Below are 19,153 nucleotides of genomic sequence, written 5' to 3'. Positions count from 1 at the left end.
AGCCACTAATACATGCTTTTCTCTTATTTTTTTCTGTTGCTTCTCTGAAACATCTGATAGAAGAGTATTATGTTATTCTATTTTCCATGACTTTTTAATGTCATATTTTTTCTCATTTCCTCTGTGCTATATTCTGCATACTGTCTTCCTTAACTCTAGCTTTCAATTTACTAATTCTCTTTTGATAGTTTCATGATCTGACTTTTCTTGTGATGAATCATTTCTTCATATAATTTGTAGTTTCTGACTGAATTCATCTTCAGTAGGGATTTATTCTAGGTTGTAAAGTGTTCCTATATGGCAGTATTACGCTTGCTTCTGCCAGGTGTCCCAAAGGTTTCATTGGTCCAGAATTCATTTTTATATTAATTACAGTGTTTAAGATTTTCACATTAAGTGTGTCACCTAAATTCAAACTGCAAATCCAAATCCACTTCTGGGTTAGGGTCTGGGTCTCCTATTTCCCAAGATAAGTTGTTTATTTAACCTACCTGGTACCTTTAGCAAAGAAACCTCCTTTTAAGAATTATCTTTTATTTTTTATTTTAGAGATGAGGTCTCACTCTGTCACCCAGGTGGGGTGCAGTCACACGATCTTAGCTCACTGCATCTTCAAACTCTTGTGCTAAAGTGATCTTCCCACCTAAGCCTCTTAAGTAGCTGGCATTACAGGCACTAGACACAAAGCCTGGCTGGAAACCTTTCACCTCTAAGCAGTGACCTGATTCTTCCCTCTACTCATCCTTTTATTACAAAGGTGGCAACTTCCAGGTTCTTACCTATATCCAGGGCTCTTAGTTTTAGCTCCCACCTCTCAGTCCCAAAGATATAGATCATGTGTATGTGATACAGATCATGTGTGGCCTTGGGTTCGTATCTTACTAGCTAACCCCTGAAGTTGCAACACCTTCCAGGGATTTACCACTGTGTTGTAAGTTATCTCTTACACTCAGACATTTAGGAAATCCTTTTCTTTTTCTCTTAATTTTTGTACGTACCTAGGTGTATATATTTATGGGGTACGTGAGATATTTTGATGCAGGCATATAGTAAGTAATAATTACATCAGGCGTGAGCCACTTCATCAGGCCCACGCCTGATGTAATTATTACTTATTGTATGCCTGTAATCCCAGCACTTTGGGAGGCCGAGACGGGCAGATGACAAGGTCAAGAGATTGAGATCATCCTGGCCAACATGGTGAAACCCTGTCTCTACTAAAAATACAAAAATTAGCTGGGCGTGGTGGCGCATGCCTGTAGTCCCAGCTACTTGGGAGGCTGAGGCACGAGAATCGCTTGAACCAGGGAGGCGGAGGTTGCAGTGAGCCAAGATCATGCCACTGCACTCCAGCCTGGCAACAGAGTGAGACTCTGTCTCTAATAATAATAATAATAACAATAACAATAATAATAATAATAATAATAGTAATAATAATTACATCAGGGTAAATGGGGTGTCCATCACCTCAAGCATTTATCCTGTGTGTTACAATCCAATTATACTCTTTCAGTTCTTTTTAAATGTACAATAAATCATTGCTGACTGCAATCACCCTACTGTGCTCCAAATACTAGATCTTACTCAGTCTATCTCACTATAGCTTTGTACCCATTAACTATCCTCCCTCTCCTACAACCCATTATCATTCCCAGCCTCAGGTAACCATGATTCCACTCTCTATCTCCCTGAGTTAAACTTTCAATTATTAGCTGTTATTTATTTGAGAATAAGAATAAATAAATTTGAATTTGTTCTCAAATAAGTGAGAACATGTGAAGTCTGTCTTTCTGTGCCTGGATTATTTCGTTTAACATAACGACCTCCAGTTCCATTTATGTTGTTGCAAATGACAGGATCTCACTCTTTTCTATGGCTGAATAGTACTCCATTGCATATATGTACCACATTTTCCTTATCCATTCATCTGCTGATGGACACTGAGGTTGTTTCCAAATCTTGGCTATTGTGAAGAGTGCTGCAATGAACATGGGAGTGCAGATATCTCTTCGATAAACTGATTTCCATCCTTTTGGGTATATACCTAGCAATGGGATTGCTAGATACATACACAAATCTGTTTTTTTCATTTTTTGAGAAACCTTCAAACTGTTCTCCATAGTCATTGTATTAATTTACCTTTCCACCAACAGTGTACAAAGGTTTCCTTTTCTCCACATCCTCACCAGCATTTGTTACTGCCTAACTTTTAAATAAAAGTCATTTTGGTGGATGGATCACTTGAGGTCAGGAGTTTGAGACCAGCCTGGCCAACACGGTGAAACCCTGTCTCTGCAAAAAAATTCAAAAATTAGCCAGGCGTGGTGGTGCACACCTGTAATCCCAACTACTCGGGAGGCTGAGGCATGAGAATCACTTGAACATGGGAGGTGAAGGCTGCAGTGAGCCAAGCTTGTGCCACTGCACTGCAGCCTGGGTGACAGAGCAAGACTCGGTCTCAAAAATAAAACCAATAAAATAGGCCAGGCACAGTGGCTCACGCTGTAATCCCAGCACTTTGGGAGGCCAAGGTGGACAGATCACGAGGTCAGAAGTTCGAGACTAGCCTGGCCAACAGGGTCAAAACCTGTCTGTACTAAAAATACAAAAAATTAGCCTGGCATGGTGGTGCATGCCTGTAATCCCAGCTACTCAGGAGGCTGAGGCAGAAGAATCACTTGAACCCAGGAGGTGGAGGTCGCAGCAAGATGAAATCATGCCACAGCACTCCAGCCTGGGTGACAGAGTGAGACTCCATCTCAAAAAAATAAATAAATAAATAATAAAATAAAATAAATACTAATAGTATATAAATAAAACAAAAATAAAAGCCATTTTAACTGGGGTGAGATGACATGTCATTGTAGTTTTGATTTGCATTTCTCTGATGATCAGTGACGTTGGGCACCTTATCATATGCTTGTCTGACACTTGCATGTCTCCTTTTGAGAAAAGTCTATTCAGATCTTTTACACATTTTTTTTTTTTTTTTTTTTTGTGAGACAGAGTCTCGCTCTGTCACCCAGGCTGGAGTGCAGTGGCGCGATCTCTGCTCACTGCAAGCTCCGCCTCCCGGGTTCATGCCATTCTCCTGCCTCAGCCTCTCCGAGTAGCTGGGACTACAGGCGCCCGCCACCACGCCCGGCTAATTTTTTGTATTTTTAGTAGAGACGGGGTTTCACTGTGGTCTCGATCTCCTGACCTCGTGATCCACCCGCCTCGGCCTCCCAAAGTGCTGGGATTACAAGCGTGAGCCACCGCGCCCGGCCTCTTTTACACATTTTTTAATTGGATTATTAGATTCTTTTTCCTATTGAGTTGTTTGAGCTCGTATATATTCTGGTTATTAGTCCTTTGTCCAATGGATAGTTTGCAAATATTATTTCCCCTTCTGTGGGTTGTCTCTCCACTTGTTTATTTTGTTGCGCAGAAACTTTTTGACTTGAGGCGATCCTGTTTGTCCATTTCTGCTTTGGTTGCCTGTGCTTATGGGGTATTAATCAAGAAATCTTTTCCCAGTCCAATTTCCTGGAGAGTTTCTTTAATGTTTTCTTGTAATAGTTCCATAGTTTGAGGTCTTACATTTTTTAATCCATTTTGATTTGATTTTTGTAGATGGTGAGAGATAGGGGTCTAGTTTCATTCTTCTGCATATGGATAGCCAGTTTTCCCAGCACAATTTATTGACAGACTTTCCTTTCTCCAATGTATATTCTTGGCAACTTTATCAAACATAAGTTCACTGTAGATGTATGTATTTATTTCTGGGTTCTCTATTCTGTTCCATTGGTTGATGTGTCTGTTTTTATGCCATCAACATGCTATTTTGGTTACTATAGCTCTATGGTATAATGTGAAGTCAGGTGAAGTGGCTCACGCCTGATGTAATTATTACTTATTGTATGCCTGCATCAAAATATCTCATGCACCCCATAAATATATACACCTAGGTACATACAAAAATTAAAAGAAAAAGAAAAAGATTTCCTAAATGCCTAAAAGCTTTCCTAAATGTAAGAGATAACTTACAACACAGTGGTAAATCCCTGGAAGGTGTTGCAACTTCAGGGGATAGCTGGTAAGATATGAACCCAAGGCCACACATGATCTGTATCACACACACATGATCTATACCTTTGGGATTAAGAAGTGGGAGCTAAAACTAAGAGCCCTGGATATAGGTAAGACCTTGGAAGTTGCTACCTTTGTAATAAAAGGATGAGTAGAGGGAAGAAGAAACAGTATTGTTAAAATGTACATAGTATCCAAAGCAATCTATAAATTTAGTGCAATCCCTATCAAAATACCAATGACATTCTTCACAGAAATAGAAAAAATAATCATGAAATTTATATGGAACCACAAAACACCCACAGTAGCCAAAGCTGTTCTGAGCAAAAAGAACTAAACTGGAAGAATCACATTACATGACTTCCTTTAGCATTTTTTGTAGGACAGGTCTGGTGTGGATAAAATCACTCAGCTTTTGTTTGTCTGGGAAGGTTGTTATTTCTCTCTCCTTTGTGTTTGAAGAATATTTTCACCAGATATAGTATTCTAGGGTAAAAGGTTTTTTACCATCAACACTTTAAATATATCATGCCACTCTCCCCTGGCCTGCAAGGTTTCAACTGAAAAGTGTCCTGCCAGAAGTATTGGAGCTCCATTGTATATTATTTGTTTATTTTCTCTTGCTGCTTTTAGAATCGTTTCTTTATCCTTGACCTTTGGGAATTTATTAAATGTCTTGAGGTATTCTTCTTTGGGTTAAATCTGCTTGGAGTTCCATAACTTTCTTACAAAGTTATAGATATTGATCTCTCTCTCTAGATCTCGGAAGTTGTCTGTTACTTTCCTTTTGAATAAACTTTCTACCTCTACTTCTCTCTACCACTTCTTTATGTTCAATAACTCTTAGATTTGCCCTTTTGAGGCATTTTTCTAGAGCCTTCTAGGCATGTTTCATTCTTTATTATTTTGTCTCTTATAAATAGCTTGTCTTGAAGCTCACCAATTCTTTCTTCTTCTTGATCAATTCAGCTATTAAAAAACATACATTCTTCAGTCTTTCAACTGCATTTTTCAACTCCAGAATTTCTGCTAGGTTCTTTTTTATTATTTCGATCTCTTTGTTAAATTTATCTGATAGAATTCTGAATTCCTTCTCTATATTAGCTTGAGTTTATTTAAGTGTCCTTAACATAGCTATTTTGAATTCTCTGTCTGAAAGATCATATATCTCTGTTTCTCCAGGATTGGTCTCTGGTGCATTATTTAGTTCATCTGGTGAGGTCATGTTTTCCTGGATAGTCTTGATGCTTGTGGATGTTTGTCAGTATCTGGGCATTGATGAGTTAAGTATTTATTGTAGTCTTTGCAATCTGAGCTTGTTGGTACACCTACTTCCTGGGAAGGCTTTCCAGGTATCCAAAGGCACTTGGGTATTGGGTTATATGTTTTTGGTCCCTGTAGCCATATCTGCATTAGGGGTCACCAGAAGCCTAGTATGCTATGGCTCTGGCATACTGGTAGAGGTACTGCCTTGTTGGTTTTGGATAAGATCTGGAAGAATTCTCTGGATTGCCAGGCAGAAACTCTTGTCTTACTTTCCCCCAGAGTCTCTCCCTTTGTGCAGAGCTGCCTGAGCTGGCGGAAGGGTGACACAAGTACCCTGTGGCTGCCACCAGTGGCACTGCACCGGGTCACACCTGAAGCCAGTATGGTACTACATCTCACCCACGGCCTGCAGTAACCACTGCCTAGCTACCACCTGTGTCCACTCAAGGTACTATGGTTCTACAACCAGTCAGGCTTGTATCCCTCCCTTCAGAACAGTGAGTTCCCCTCAGCCCCGGGCAGTTCCAGAGACAATGTCAGGAAGCCAGGGCATAGAGTCAGATACTTTAGGAACCTACCCAGTTTTCTATTTTGCTGTGGCTGAGCACCCGAGACACAAGACAAAGTCCTTCCCACTCTCCCCTCCCCTTTCCACAAGCAGCAGTTTCTTCCAATGGCCACAACTACCCCACACCTGTGGCAAGTACAGTCTGGCTACTGCCAATATTCACTCAATATCCAAGGGCTCTTCAGTCCACTTGTAAATGCTATCAGTCCTAGGACTCTCCTGTAAGGGCAGTGGGCTCCCTTCTAGCCCACAGCAGGTCCAGAAATACTGCCCAAAAGTCAAGGCCTAGAATCAAGGACCCTAAGAGGGTTGTTGGTACGCTATCCCACTATAGCCGAGCTGGTACCTAAGACGCAAGACAAAGTCTCCTTTATTTTTCCCCTTGCTTTTCTCAAACCGAAGGAATCTTTCACCATTGCCACCACAGCTGGGAATGTACTGGCTCTCACCTGAAGCCGCACATCTCAGAGTCCCACCCAAGACACACGACATACTCCCTGGTATCACTGGTGGTTATTTAGGGCCTATGGGCTCTTTAGTGAGAAGGTGATGAATCCTGCAATGACTGGGTCCTTCCCTCCAAGGCAGCGAGTTCCCTCCTAGCCCAGGATGCATCTAGAAATGTCGTCTGGAATCTAGTGTCTGGAATGGGAGCCTCAGGACTCTGCCCAGTGTCGTATCCTACTGTGGCTCATCTGGTATCCAAGTTGCAAGACAAAGTCTTCTTTACCCTTCCCTCTTTTCTCCTCAAGCCCTGCAAGCAGAGGGAAGGAGTCTCTCCTGGGCTGTGAGCTGTGTTGCCTGGGTTGGGGGAGGGGTGGCACAAGGACTCTCCTAGCTGCCCTCGCTGGTATCTCAGTAGATTGCTTGCTTGCTTGCTTGCTAAGTCTACTGCCTCTAAGCACAGCACAGCACAGCACAGCACAACACAGCACAGCACAGCACAGCACAGCACAGCACAGCACAGCACCAGTACTTGCCCAAGAACTGCAGTCCTTATGGCCTACACTGCCTTTCAAGTTTATTTAGCACCCCAGAGAACTTTGTTTTGTGGTGGTGAGGCTTGCTGGAACTCAGGTTTCAATTGCTAGGATGGGCAATTCCTCTCTGGGTAGGGCTAGTCTAAATGCTCCCTCCATGGGTGCCAACTGAGATCTGCCTGGTGTTGCCTTCTGCTGTGACAGGGTAGCACTGAGTTCCAATGCAGAGTCCCACAGTCACTGTGCTCTCCCTCCCCCAAATGCACAGATTCTCTCTCCACACTATGCTGCTGCTGCCAGGACAGGGGAGGGGTGGCATCGGCGGTTCAAGAGTGTCTTTCCTACCCTCTTCAGTGCCTTTTTCAGTGATATAATGTTAAAACCAGGTACTGTGACTGCTCACCTGATTTTTGTTTTTTATGAAGGTGCTTTTTTGTGTGTGGATATTGTTTAACTTGATGTTCTTGCAGTGAGGACATTTGGTGAAGGCTTCTATTTAGCCATCTTCCTCTGCCTCCACTCTCCTCCTTCTCTGTCTTTTGAACACTCATACAACTAGGTATTTAGTATTTTTGTTACATTTTATTCATTATTTTTATGTGTGTTTACTGGGAGAAGTTCATATTAATAAGCTCAGTCCACCATGTTAGGGAAGCCAAACTGTATAAATTACATTAATAAAAATAGCATTAATTTTTAAAACTCAGAAATAATAGCACGAATATTATAATCAAAGTAAGTAATTATGGAAATAGCATTCTTCTGAATAATCCATCTATGAGAAATTAGGGAAAATGCTATCCTAGTGAAGTAATCAGACTTCTCATGAAATTATTAAAATTAATACCTAAATCACTTATAGACAGTATTTTGAAAGTATCTTTTGTAATTTAAACTTTTACTTTTTTACTGATTTTATTACAAAATAGTTTCTATAACTTCTCAATCTTTGTTTTCACAAATATAACTGCCAACAAGTTCTACATTTCCCCTCATAGCTAGAGCCTGAGAAATATAAATAAACCCTCAGCTGTGTGGGACTGCCTGGCCCACATTGCTATGGAAGCTGGGTCACGGCGGGCCAGGCTCCTGTGCTCACTCTGGGGCTGGACCACATCAACATCTGCTGCTACCACTGCTTCTTGGGCATGAATAGAGTTGCCTTTTTACCCCTTTTTAGAGACCAGTGGAAATGCCTAAAAAGGTGTATGTGAGTAAAGGTCATCAAAGAAGAAACAAGTATGAGTAACTTTAAAGCTGCACAATCAGAGGCTGAATAATTGGTACTTGGCCACATGAAATAGTGTTTCTTATTCCAGGTTAACATATTATGCAATGAAGATTGTCAAACGCCAAGAATATTAGTGATGGCGACCTCAGAAGCACTTGTGGGGATTTATCTGATATGCACCATTCCTCCAACATGAACTCTTAGTACACTTTTGATAATAAAGTCCTGAAGTATCTAAAATGCAGGGATTAGAATACCTATGATTTTCAAACTATGACCTGTGGAGCCCTGGGGCATTTAGTGAAAAAATCTCAGGGGCTGTTGTGGGAGTGGTTCCAATATTCACCATGCCCTCCTTTCAACCTAAGTGGCTTCACATATTTAAACTTAATACTGTTCACAAACCAGTCCACTTATACAGGGCTCTACTATTGAAAAAAAGGTTTTAACCATACAATGATAGGAATCCAATTTTAGGAATTTCAGTCTTATACCAAAAATCTGCAGGGAATATAACGAAATATTATTAACAACACTGAGTAAAGATAATATTGTGTGGCCCCCAAAACATCAGAATTTACTTCAGTTGTGATATGAAAACCCACAGATCATGAAAAATAGACCAGAGGTTCTAACTTTTGGAAAATTTTGGAAATATTTCTTTAAATAAAACTTTAGAAAAAGTCCAAACAAATAAAAACAAAAGCAGAGCTAGCCTGATTTAAAAAAAAAAAAAAAAGTAAGCATAGGACAGCTTCTTATTCCCTGTTTATTAGTCTTCCTCTGCCTGCATCTTAAAATACCATCATCTTTCCCTCAACCAACACCTCCCCACCCACAGAGCAACCCTTGAAGAAAACACTATGAAAAAGTAAAGTCAAAGTAGTAAAATCACTTTATCCAGATTTAAAAGTGATCTGTTTCTAAATCACCATGAAGAAAATTACCATACTAATGTTCATATTCATTTTTTTTTTTAAATGAGGAGAATTAAATATATAAAGTAAAACTTTTACGTGTGCTGCATGCTTAGAAATCAGCTGCTTCATTTCAAGGAATCATGACTTGCCATTTTTTTAAGAAGAAAAAATTCAAGACACTGAAATGCTGTTATCCCCAAAACACTATTCCAACTTATAAGAACAAAATGACTTACTATTGTTAATGTTACTGACAAACTTCCTCCCTCTTGTTTGGGATATCACCACAAAGTTTGTTCAAACAAACATGTTTGGCATGGTTTTCCATATAGACTTTCCCTGTGAAATCTTTACACAACAATAAAATATTCCAGAATAGGAAAGGCTTAGGTGATCTATAGCAGAGATAACTAACTACATAAAATATTTCACCTAGCACTGCATGTTGAAAGCATCCCATTTCCTTTACTAAGTTATATTTTCAAATATTCATCAAATTGTGAACACATTTTACATATAATGTTCTTCCAAAAATACATAGACAGGATCTGTTCTAACTACAAACAAATGTGTCAGAGAGAAAGTTCATTTCACTATTTAAAACCTGAAATCTGAAACAGTTTAAACATAATATTTTATGTGAGTTAATTTAGTCTAAATTTCAATTTATTTTAGTTACTTCAATTCTACTAAAATACACACTATCGAAATTAGCAACCAGATCGAAAGTAGTATCTTTCCATTCTTTGCCTATCCACAAAAAGTGGAAAAAAAAAACATATAGTTAACCTAAGAAGTTCTACTTTTAGCATTTTAAGGGTTTCAAAATCTATTAACCAAAATGTTCTTTAGGAGCTGTGCTGAGCCTTCATTTCTCATTTCTGAGTTAACAGAATAGACAACATGTTACCTTTGACTTTTGTAATCATCAGTGTATTAAAGAAATCCTTTCCAGTTTTAATTACAAAAATGTAATAATTCTTATAAATAAAACAAATAAAGCCTACATGGACACATATATTCCTTTACTTTTTACAAAGTCTTTTTACAAAAGACTTTTTACTTTTTACAAAACTGATAAAAGATATCAGTTTATGTTTTTCTAAAAAAAAAAAATCTACTCACGTGAAAGAAATTCATACTTTGCAAAATTGGGCTGTTCATTATGGAACTTATGAATGCAATAGTAAAACAAAAGCAGCCAAACATTAAAATATGCCAATATTATGTCAGAAAAACATTTCACTATTGCAAGAAAAGAAACCTTGAACACAATTTAAAAATAGCAGTTTCTAAAAAGTTTGAATGCAAATAAGAATAAAATATTCATTGAACATTACATTTTGCCATTCTATATGTCTATGTCTCATGCTTAAAGCATTTTATTTGTGGGCTCTAAAAAACCTTTTAAAGAAATGACAAAAAAATTTAGTTATTCCAACTCTTCCTTTAAATAATATGAGATTAATTCAAAGTAGCAGATCTCCTTTAGTTTCTAACTTCGCCAAATTAGGTAGGCAAAGGTTTACAAAACCAGTCATGATATTTTTGTCAGAAGTATTTTCAATGATGTTGATAAATATTTGATAGTTTGATAATTGATAGTTTGATAATTGATATTTCACAGGATTAAAAATATTTTAGAAAATATTAATCCTGTGATATTTCACAGGATTAAAAATATTTTAGAAAAATAATTCACTCAAAAGATATTATTTAAATCTTTGTATGCTCAAGATGCCACTTTGTTTTTCTTTGTAACTGCAAAATAATGCATAATAATCTTTCACACAAGTAAAATAAATAATAACAACCCAAAGATAAGATTATGCTTAGGATATACTTTTTGAAGAAACATAAAAACATATAATAAAACAGTACTATAAAATGCCAAAAAAAAAAAAAAACCAGGAAATTGTACTTACAGCCACAGCTCTTTTAATAAACGGTATCTGTGTGCCACTGTCCAGATCTTCATTTATAATAAGTCTTCTAGCCCACTGCCCTGCCCTGACAACACCACTACCATGAATTAAAACCATCAGTTTCTGTGGATTTGTCAAAGCATCCTCACTCATAAAGATAAAACTCTTTGGTTCACTCTCAGTGGCATCTACCTGTAATTAAATAAAATTAAATAATAAATAAATGTCTTCTGATCAGGCATACACATAAATGAAGAAACAGCTAATGGCTGTTATAAAGTATTAAATGGTTACTATAGAATTATAGAAGTAAAAAACAATTTTAACACAAAATTAAAATATTCAGTAGAGATTAACAATTACATATTAGGTGGATGGGACAAGACATGATAGTAATTTAAATATAAAAAATATTGGTAATATGTTTCTCTTCATTATTATTGTATATTTAGTATTGTATTATCATTGTAAATAAAAATAACTATTTTTTTAGTGCCTCCTATAGTCTAGCTCCTATGCTACCTGTTGTAAAAACATTATCTCATTCAATAACAACCCATTTAGGTGGTACTATTATTATAGTGATTTATAGATGAAGAAATTGAGGTTTAGGGAGTTTACATAAGTTGCCCACAGTCACACAACTATAAGTCTGTAGTTGTATAACAGAAATATATTGCACCGATAATAAAAAATAGAAAACTAAAATTGGAGATAGACGTATTGGAAAATCATATATCAGCCAGGAATACCACTAAACTTTTAAAGGGAAGAAGAGGAAACTATTTAAAAACTATCTATTCTATTCTTACCTGATCTATGTAAATGGACTTCCAAATTTCATTCAGATTGTGAACACAGGATTATATAACAATTATTTTTACAAAGCCACATTGTGTACTCCAATGAACTTACTTTATAAACTGGTTACTTACAGAATAAAAGGTAAATATTTTTATCCATTTTGATTGTACTTAATATTTAGATTGTTAACTATATGATGTATGATTTACATTTGAAAGACACAAAACACTTTTAGAAAGCGATAACTTCCCAACCTTTTGTTACATATGCCATGACACACTGAGTGGTATTCCACATCAGCACTGGCGAGTGACTGGAAATGGAAGCCTTTGGATAGCCAGATCAAGCAGGAAGTTGACATTCTGATGGCTGGTACTCTTACATAAAGAAGGTCAATCCACATATTGTGTAACATAATAGCTCTTCACTTTGTCAACTGTATATGTTCATACAATTATCAAAATAGGAAGTATACAAAAACTGTAGATCCGCCCCCCCCCCCCAAAAAAAAAAAGCCCTGGATTCTAAATATTCCCAGTCATTATGCTTAGGAAGAGAAAAATAAAATAAAATATAAAATATCTCTACTTCTAAAACAATCAGGCTAGTTTCAGTAAGAGATGGCTTAGGCATTTGTGCAAACAGAGCAAAAATGGCAATTATTTCAGCAAGAGCAGCATGGATACAGGGCTTAAAGAAGAAATAACACCTTTTCATTGAAGCCTTCCCTGACTACCACTTTTAAAACTCCAAACATGTCCCGAGAATTCTGTAGTCCCTTTCACGGTTTTATTTTCCTCCACGGCACATACTAAGATCTAACATATTGTATGCTTTACTCTATATTTTTGCAAATGTGTTTATTCACCGCCTGCTCCCTCCACTAGAATGTAAGTCCAGGCAGGCACAGAGTTCTCTGGTTTGTATCCACTTATAGTCTCAGTACCTAAAATAAAACCTAGCACATTGTAGGCACTCAGTAATTAAAAACAATAAACTTTTGGAATGAGGAATCTTATCAAGCCTCACCAGTGACTTCCTTTAGATAAAAGACATTTAACTAAATAATGGATCCTCTAAAATGGTTATAATACTTGCCTGGTTGAGAAAGCATATACTGAAGATTAAACTAGTACATAATCATAGAGAATTTTACAAGAGCTATACAATGTTAAAGAATTAAAATGACATAACTACAATTTTATTAGCAATAGCTAAAAATACAGGGAGATATGAAGTGTAACACAATCATATTAGCTTCACCTGCATGCTATGTCCAGAGTAAACAAAGTATAATGATGACAATAAATATGACTATAGCCACACAGAAAGATAAGTGGATAACAAACACAGGAAAACCAAACCTAAGAAGAAAAATTCCCTTTTACCTAGGAACATTATATAAAAATAGAAGAATTGCTCAGTTAAAGAGGCTTTAAAAAAAAGTAACGATGATAAGAACAAAATAAAAAAATTGAAAGGCAGAACTGTCAGTGTATAACAAGAAAGAGGCCACAGGGGTTTCTAGTCATTCAGTTACCAAACAGTATGTCTAAACACGCACAAAGAAAAGTGCCTCTTAAGGTCAGTGAGGCCTTAATGGATCCTGGAATGGCTATGGAGATGGATATCTATTACCTTAACAAAAAAACCTGTAGTACAGATATTCCAGTAGATGCTGATCACTGTCTCTTTTTTCCTGTTTGACTAAGTCCCCTGTTACCAAGAAACTGAGTCAATTTTTTAAGCAATGGAATACTGGCACTTTGAAGTCCACAGTAATCACTTAAAACTGAAAGAAACTTATTTTCAGATGATAAAAATGTATTTTTTATATTAAAATGCTGCTCGATAAAGGACCACTTGAGTCCAGGAGTTTGAGACCAACCTGGGCAACATAGTGAGACCCGGTCTCTGCAAATAATCAAAAATTAGCTAGGTGTGGTGGTGTGCACCTGTAGTCCCAGCTACTTGGGAGGCTGAGGCTGGAGAATTGCTTGAGCCCAGAAAGTCAAGGCTGCATTAAGCCATGACTGCACCAAAGCACTCAGCTTGTGCAACAGCGTGAGACTGTCTCAAAAAAGAAAAAAGAGGGAAAATGGAATCACATTTTAAAAAAAATGCTGCTAAATAATTTTTAAGGGGCTACAAATTAAGCTAGCCATGAATAAATTAAAGTTTTACTTGAACACTGAGAAAAGTTGACTTTCAAAATACGAGAACATCAGAATATTAAAGAAAAACAACAATGCAAATGAATAATGTAATAATATTAATGAGTAAGGGGTAAGAGCAGTATTTTAGCTGGTCATTGGCTAATAATCACCTCAGTTTACATAGAACTCTGACTTTGCACATGGTAACTACAATGTACTTTCTATAAAGTTAGTGCTAATTTTAAATAGTAAGATATCTATATTAATAAAATAATTTCTTCTTCATTAACCTAATTAAGTTTGAACATACGGCTGTTCCAAGGCCATTTATCTTCAAATAGTGGTAATTTATTAAGCTAAGCTTTCATTAAGGAATACACATAATGGTCATTCCAGCAAACCACCTCACTTTATTACAAATCAACCTCAGACACCTTTTGGTTGGTGAGACTGCACCAAACAATTTTAGCAGTTGCCAATTCATTGTGGAATACTGGTGAACACCATTAATTGCTGAAACATGATGCATGTAATAAACTAAGTGAAAATTTGTAGTGAAGTTGTTAATTCATGTCTCCAGTGTTCTATACAAGTATGAGATATTTTACTATAATTGAGAATACCTTATGCCTATTTATGAGAGATGTAGAGTAAACATAGGCATGATCATAATGTTTACTATCAAATCACGGGTTCCACAAAGAGCTGTCATTTAAAAAATGGTTCTTTTTCCCTTTTAAGATAGTTTTAACTATAAAACTAAAAGAGTTCATCACCAGGAAAAAAAAGGTTTGATGGTATTCTTTAAGCAAAAATTTACAGACACCCACATACAAAAACCCACTCTCACTCTGAGATTTAAGAGAGCTCTGGAGAAAAATAATAGCTATTGAAAAATAGTTGTGAAGAGAAGTTGCACAACAATACCAACTATGTGATAATTTAAAGGGAAATATTAATTTCCTAAGACAAAATTCAGAGTTTTTAAGTTTACAAAACAAGGGAAACTTTATTAACCAAAGATGGGCATGATGCTTAAGTTTCATATAAAGTAAATCTCTCTTGCTTATTAGCTTTATATTCCAAATTTAAAATCAAAGGATAATCAGATCCATAATACAGAGTTCTCTTCCATCTATAAAGATCAATAATGAAACTTAAACATATAACATGCTGTATATAGCCAATTATTTTGTGATTTGTCCTAGCAATTTGGAGACTGAAGTGAGTTTAAGGGTTCCCTGGAACTAGAAGTATTATAGAGTTAACAGACTCAATATTAATTGTGTTGTATCAATAAATTAACCTAAATGCTCTTTAAATATTATTCTTCAGAAACTCTGAAAGAAATAAAATTAACAAGAAAGGAAAACTGGGCAAAGTGACAAAATTCTACCCTGACTTTCCAGAAGACCAAATTTCAATATATACTTTAAATGAAGTAAAATGCTAGGCCTAAAGTCAAAACTAAGACAGTAAGTTTAAATCCAAAAAAGACTGGTATATTCATTCCCAGAAAGGTACTAAAATCTTGTCTGTAAAGGAAGAAAAATTTCCAAATAAACCAAGGGTTGATGTAGCTGTTAACAGAATAATATTTTATTGACTAATCCATCATAAGCACTTGGACCAGTGTCCATCACCTAAAAAACATTTAAATAAATACATGTTGAATAAATGAATAATGAGTGAATGACTAATAATGTGATCTTGCACTTGAGGTTACTAATGGAAAACTAAATTAAAAGGTTTCCTTTAAAAAAGGAACTATGGAATCAGTTCTGGAGAGGGACAATATTAAGAAATCTTCAAACCCTCCAATTTATAATAAAATAGCACTATCCAAATAATTTTTAAAACTCATGCAACATTTCATGCAAACAAAATTATCTATATGCAAAGTGTTGTGCCTTAAATGAATTACCTTCATCAAGTCTCCCAGAATCTTATATATCATAAAATCACAAAGTTGTCAGGGACAGCAAAGGTCCTCTAATCTAGTCCAACCACTATTTCACACACATGATTACAATCTCTTCATTTTAAAGCTTAATATTTTGTGGTTTACATTTAAAATAACGGGTTTGTGTTTTTTTGACAATTTGAGTCTGAGAACAAATCTCAAACTTTTTCACTCTGAAATGGCAAAATGTGCAAAATTCAAAAAAATGTTCTGCCAAAAAGGGAAGGAGCAGGGTTATGAAACAGGAAGCACCAGGAATGAATTTGGGAATGTATAGAGGAAACAACATACTATGTGTAGAAATAAGACATATTTTTAAAAACCAAGAAATATTTAAAGAGATAGTGAATGTCTAATGTAACAAAAACTGCACTGGTTTACTACAAATAAATAAAAACAAATTATTCTAGTGAAATGAGAAAGGGTACAGGTAAGGGTAATCCTTTTAATTGAGTCATCATTTTCAAAGAGACTAGAGATTGGTTTTTCCTTTATACTGAAGAGTATTCTTTATAAGAACTACTGTGCAGAATAAGGTATACTAATAAGCATTTAAAATTATCGTTATCAACACAATAAACCTTAACATTTAAACTTATCACAGTCAACCCAAAACAAAAGTTTTCTTCTGAATTAAAAACTATTTTACTTGGAAATAAACATTTCATTTGAAATAAACATTTCTTTAAAATTTGACTTACTGGAATAGATATTTTTTTCAAATTACAGTCCTTTTCCAGGAGCTCATATACATACTTCGTGATGATCTAAGTAGGAGAGAAATAACACATTAAGATCCAATGTCATCCATTACCAAAACTGACAAAAATTTTGGTAAATTGTTGCAAGTTATTGCTCTGAGTAAATATCTCTTCATCTTGGAATGCTCTGATACTGTATTAAGAGACTCCTAATTACCCATAATGGTTTACTTCCTGCTGCTGTATGAATAACTATGAACCTTTGTATTAAGGATTAGGAGCAATTAATATACATTAACAAAAATATACACAACTTTCTCTTTTTCAAGAGAATACTCTGAAGGTATATTTTCTTTTTTCAGTGTTTCTAAAATTTGTTTCTCCTATTATTTTCCCATAGGCATTACATTTAATATATTAATGGCACCTTAGTGACTCTGAATCTCAACACCTCTTTTATGTTCACTGAATCGAGGAGGAAAAAGTCAGAGGTATTCTAAACAGAAAAGGAAAACTCATCCAGAAAGTCAGGGACATGTCAGTAACACTGCTTATGCTAGGAAGAAACATAGTTCCTCTAGATGTCCATGTCCTAATTCCTGCAACCTGTGAATAAGTTATGTTACAAATTAAATGAACCAACAGATATAACTGAAGTTTAGAACCTTGAAATGGCAAGATTTTCTAGGATTATCTGGGTTGTCTTTAAATGTAGAAGATTACAGAAGAACAGTGGGTCAGAGAGATGCAAAGTGACTCAACTAGCTATTGCTTGTTTTCAACATGGAGGAAGAAGACAAGCCAAGAAATGTAGTAGCTTTTATAAAGTGGAATAACCTTCAGTTTACAGCAGTTAGAAAATGAGACCTCAATCCTACAACTGCAAGGAACTGAATTCGCCCAGCAACCCTTATAAGCAGTAAACAAATTCTCCCCTAGATCCTAAAAACAGCTTGTTCACACCTTAATTTTAGCCCAGTGAAACTCATACGGGACTTCTGACCTACAGAATTGTTAAGATAATAAATTTGTGTTGCTTTAAGCCTCGAAATTTATAGTGATTTGTTATAGCAGCAAAAGAAAATCAACACACTATTTCTATTAAGGAAGGCAAAGAGTAAGGAAAGAGACATCTGGAATAAAAACAAATATTAAATAGATGGTACTAATGGTCATTTTAAGGAGTGCTTCTCCACCCCAAAATGTCTTAAGTTATCTATGCAAAATACCTCAGAGAATAATTTTAGCAGAAACATAATTAAAAGTCAAATTTTATGAAACAAAATCACAGGATGATTTTTTTTTAGAAAATTACGATGTCAATTGCTTTAGTGCTGTATTCGTAATCTAAAATAGATTCTTTATCCTGCTTTCTTCAAGGAGTCCAAAATTCTTTCTTCTATGTATACGTATTCATTTCATTTTAGAAACAGTATATTAGATGTATGCTAGAACAGCTTTATCTTGGCTGGTAATGGTAATTTCAAAAGCTATGATACTACATTAGAACTAGGTAATAAAATGCTAGTTATTAAACTAATAGTATTCTTACATTTTAACATAGTAGTTAACATTATGTTGATTATACCTTCACTGGGATGTAGTGGTACTGTAGACTTATAAGGGTAAACTAAAAATGTGGAGGTTCAGACTAAACATATGTGTAAAGTTATACAATGACCTGCTGCTTTAAGAGAAATAGATTAAATAAGATTAGCAAAATGAGTGGTTTAACTTTTCGAAAATATCCTACTATCTATGAAATCACAAAATATCCTTACATTTGAAGTAACAACAAAACCAATGAAACTTAATCCAAATGAATTCTACCACCATGCCGAATACTTGAGACATAATCTGAGAATTAAAAAATTAAATACTACTGACCTTACAAAAAAGCTGAAGAAACTAAAAGTCAACAGCTCTTACTAGATACATCAGTTAATCCTCAAGGTTTATACTACAGGATAATATAAAACAATTCACAAAACTCAAAAATTGCTTATTTAGCTTTGAAAAACATGATAGAGCAAGTCTGGAATTTGCAACATATCAAACCAAGTAATAAAACTATATATCAAGTAAGAGTTGGAGAAACACTACCTAACTTGCCTAATTTGCTTTGATCTCCAAATCCTTACTGTAGGAAAAAAGCAACCATAGATGAAATCATCTATCTTATAGGCAATTTTCCATGTTCAGCATGCTCTCCTCAGCTCTAGTCATCCTCCAAAATACAGATCACATGTCAGCTCCTTCAGGTAACTCTCACGGTCTCATCCCAACCCTCCAAGGTTTGGCAAAGTGTCTCACCTCTCTTTTCCTCTGGACATGACTGAATATCATTGTCTAACATACTACTTGAATATCGTTACCTATCTGTTACACATCTACTTATAGAACACTATAATTTTGGTCTCCTACCTTTATTCCTTCTTGTATTCAGAGGATACTCCGGCAAACAGAAGATACTTAAAATTGTATATGAATTCTCCTCTGTCCATCCTGTCTACATCTTTTGAGGGAGAAACAAGTTCAAGATTTAAAAAAAAAATTTTTCTAATTGCT

The 19,153-nt window shown here is 35.7% G+C and overlaps 1 protein-coding gene across 7 annotated transcripts in view; it reads right to left on the bottom strand.

Moving 5' to 3' along the window:
• FAM172A (family with sequence similarity 172 member A) overlaps positions 1-19,153 on the bottom strand; it is a 477,012-nt gene that overhangs the window by 318,439 nt on the left and 139,420 nt on the right. For all 7 annotated transcript variants that reach the window (XM_058440715.1, XM_058440713.1, XM_032156824.2 and 4 more), the window contains 2 exons: positions 16,586-16,651; positions 10,962-11,153 (listed from right to left, as the gene is read on the bottom strand). In XM_058440715.1, coding sequence (XP_058296698.1) covers positions 10,962-11,153; positions 16,586-16,651 — 258 coding nt within the window. The remainder of the gene's footprint in view (positions 1-10,961; positions 11,154-16,585; positions 16,652-19,153) is intronic.

This window comes from Hylobates moloch, unplaced genomic scaffold (assembly GCF_009828535.3).
Source record: "Hylobates moloch isolate HMO894 unplaced genomic scaffold, HMol_V3 SCAFFOLD_6, whole genome shotgun sequence".
NCBI lineage: Eukaryota > Metazoa > Chordata > Mammalia > Primates > Hylobatidae > Hylobates > Hylobates moloch.
Note: the sequence above shows the minus strand (reverse complement) of the source record. Positions and strands in the feature narration are given on the sequence as shown.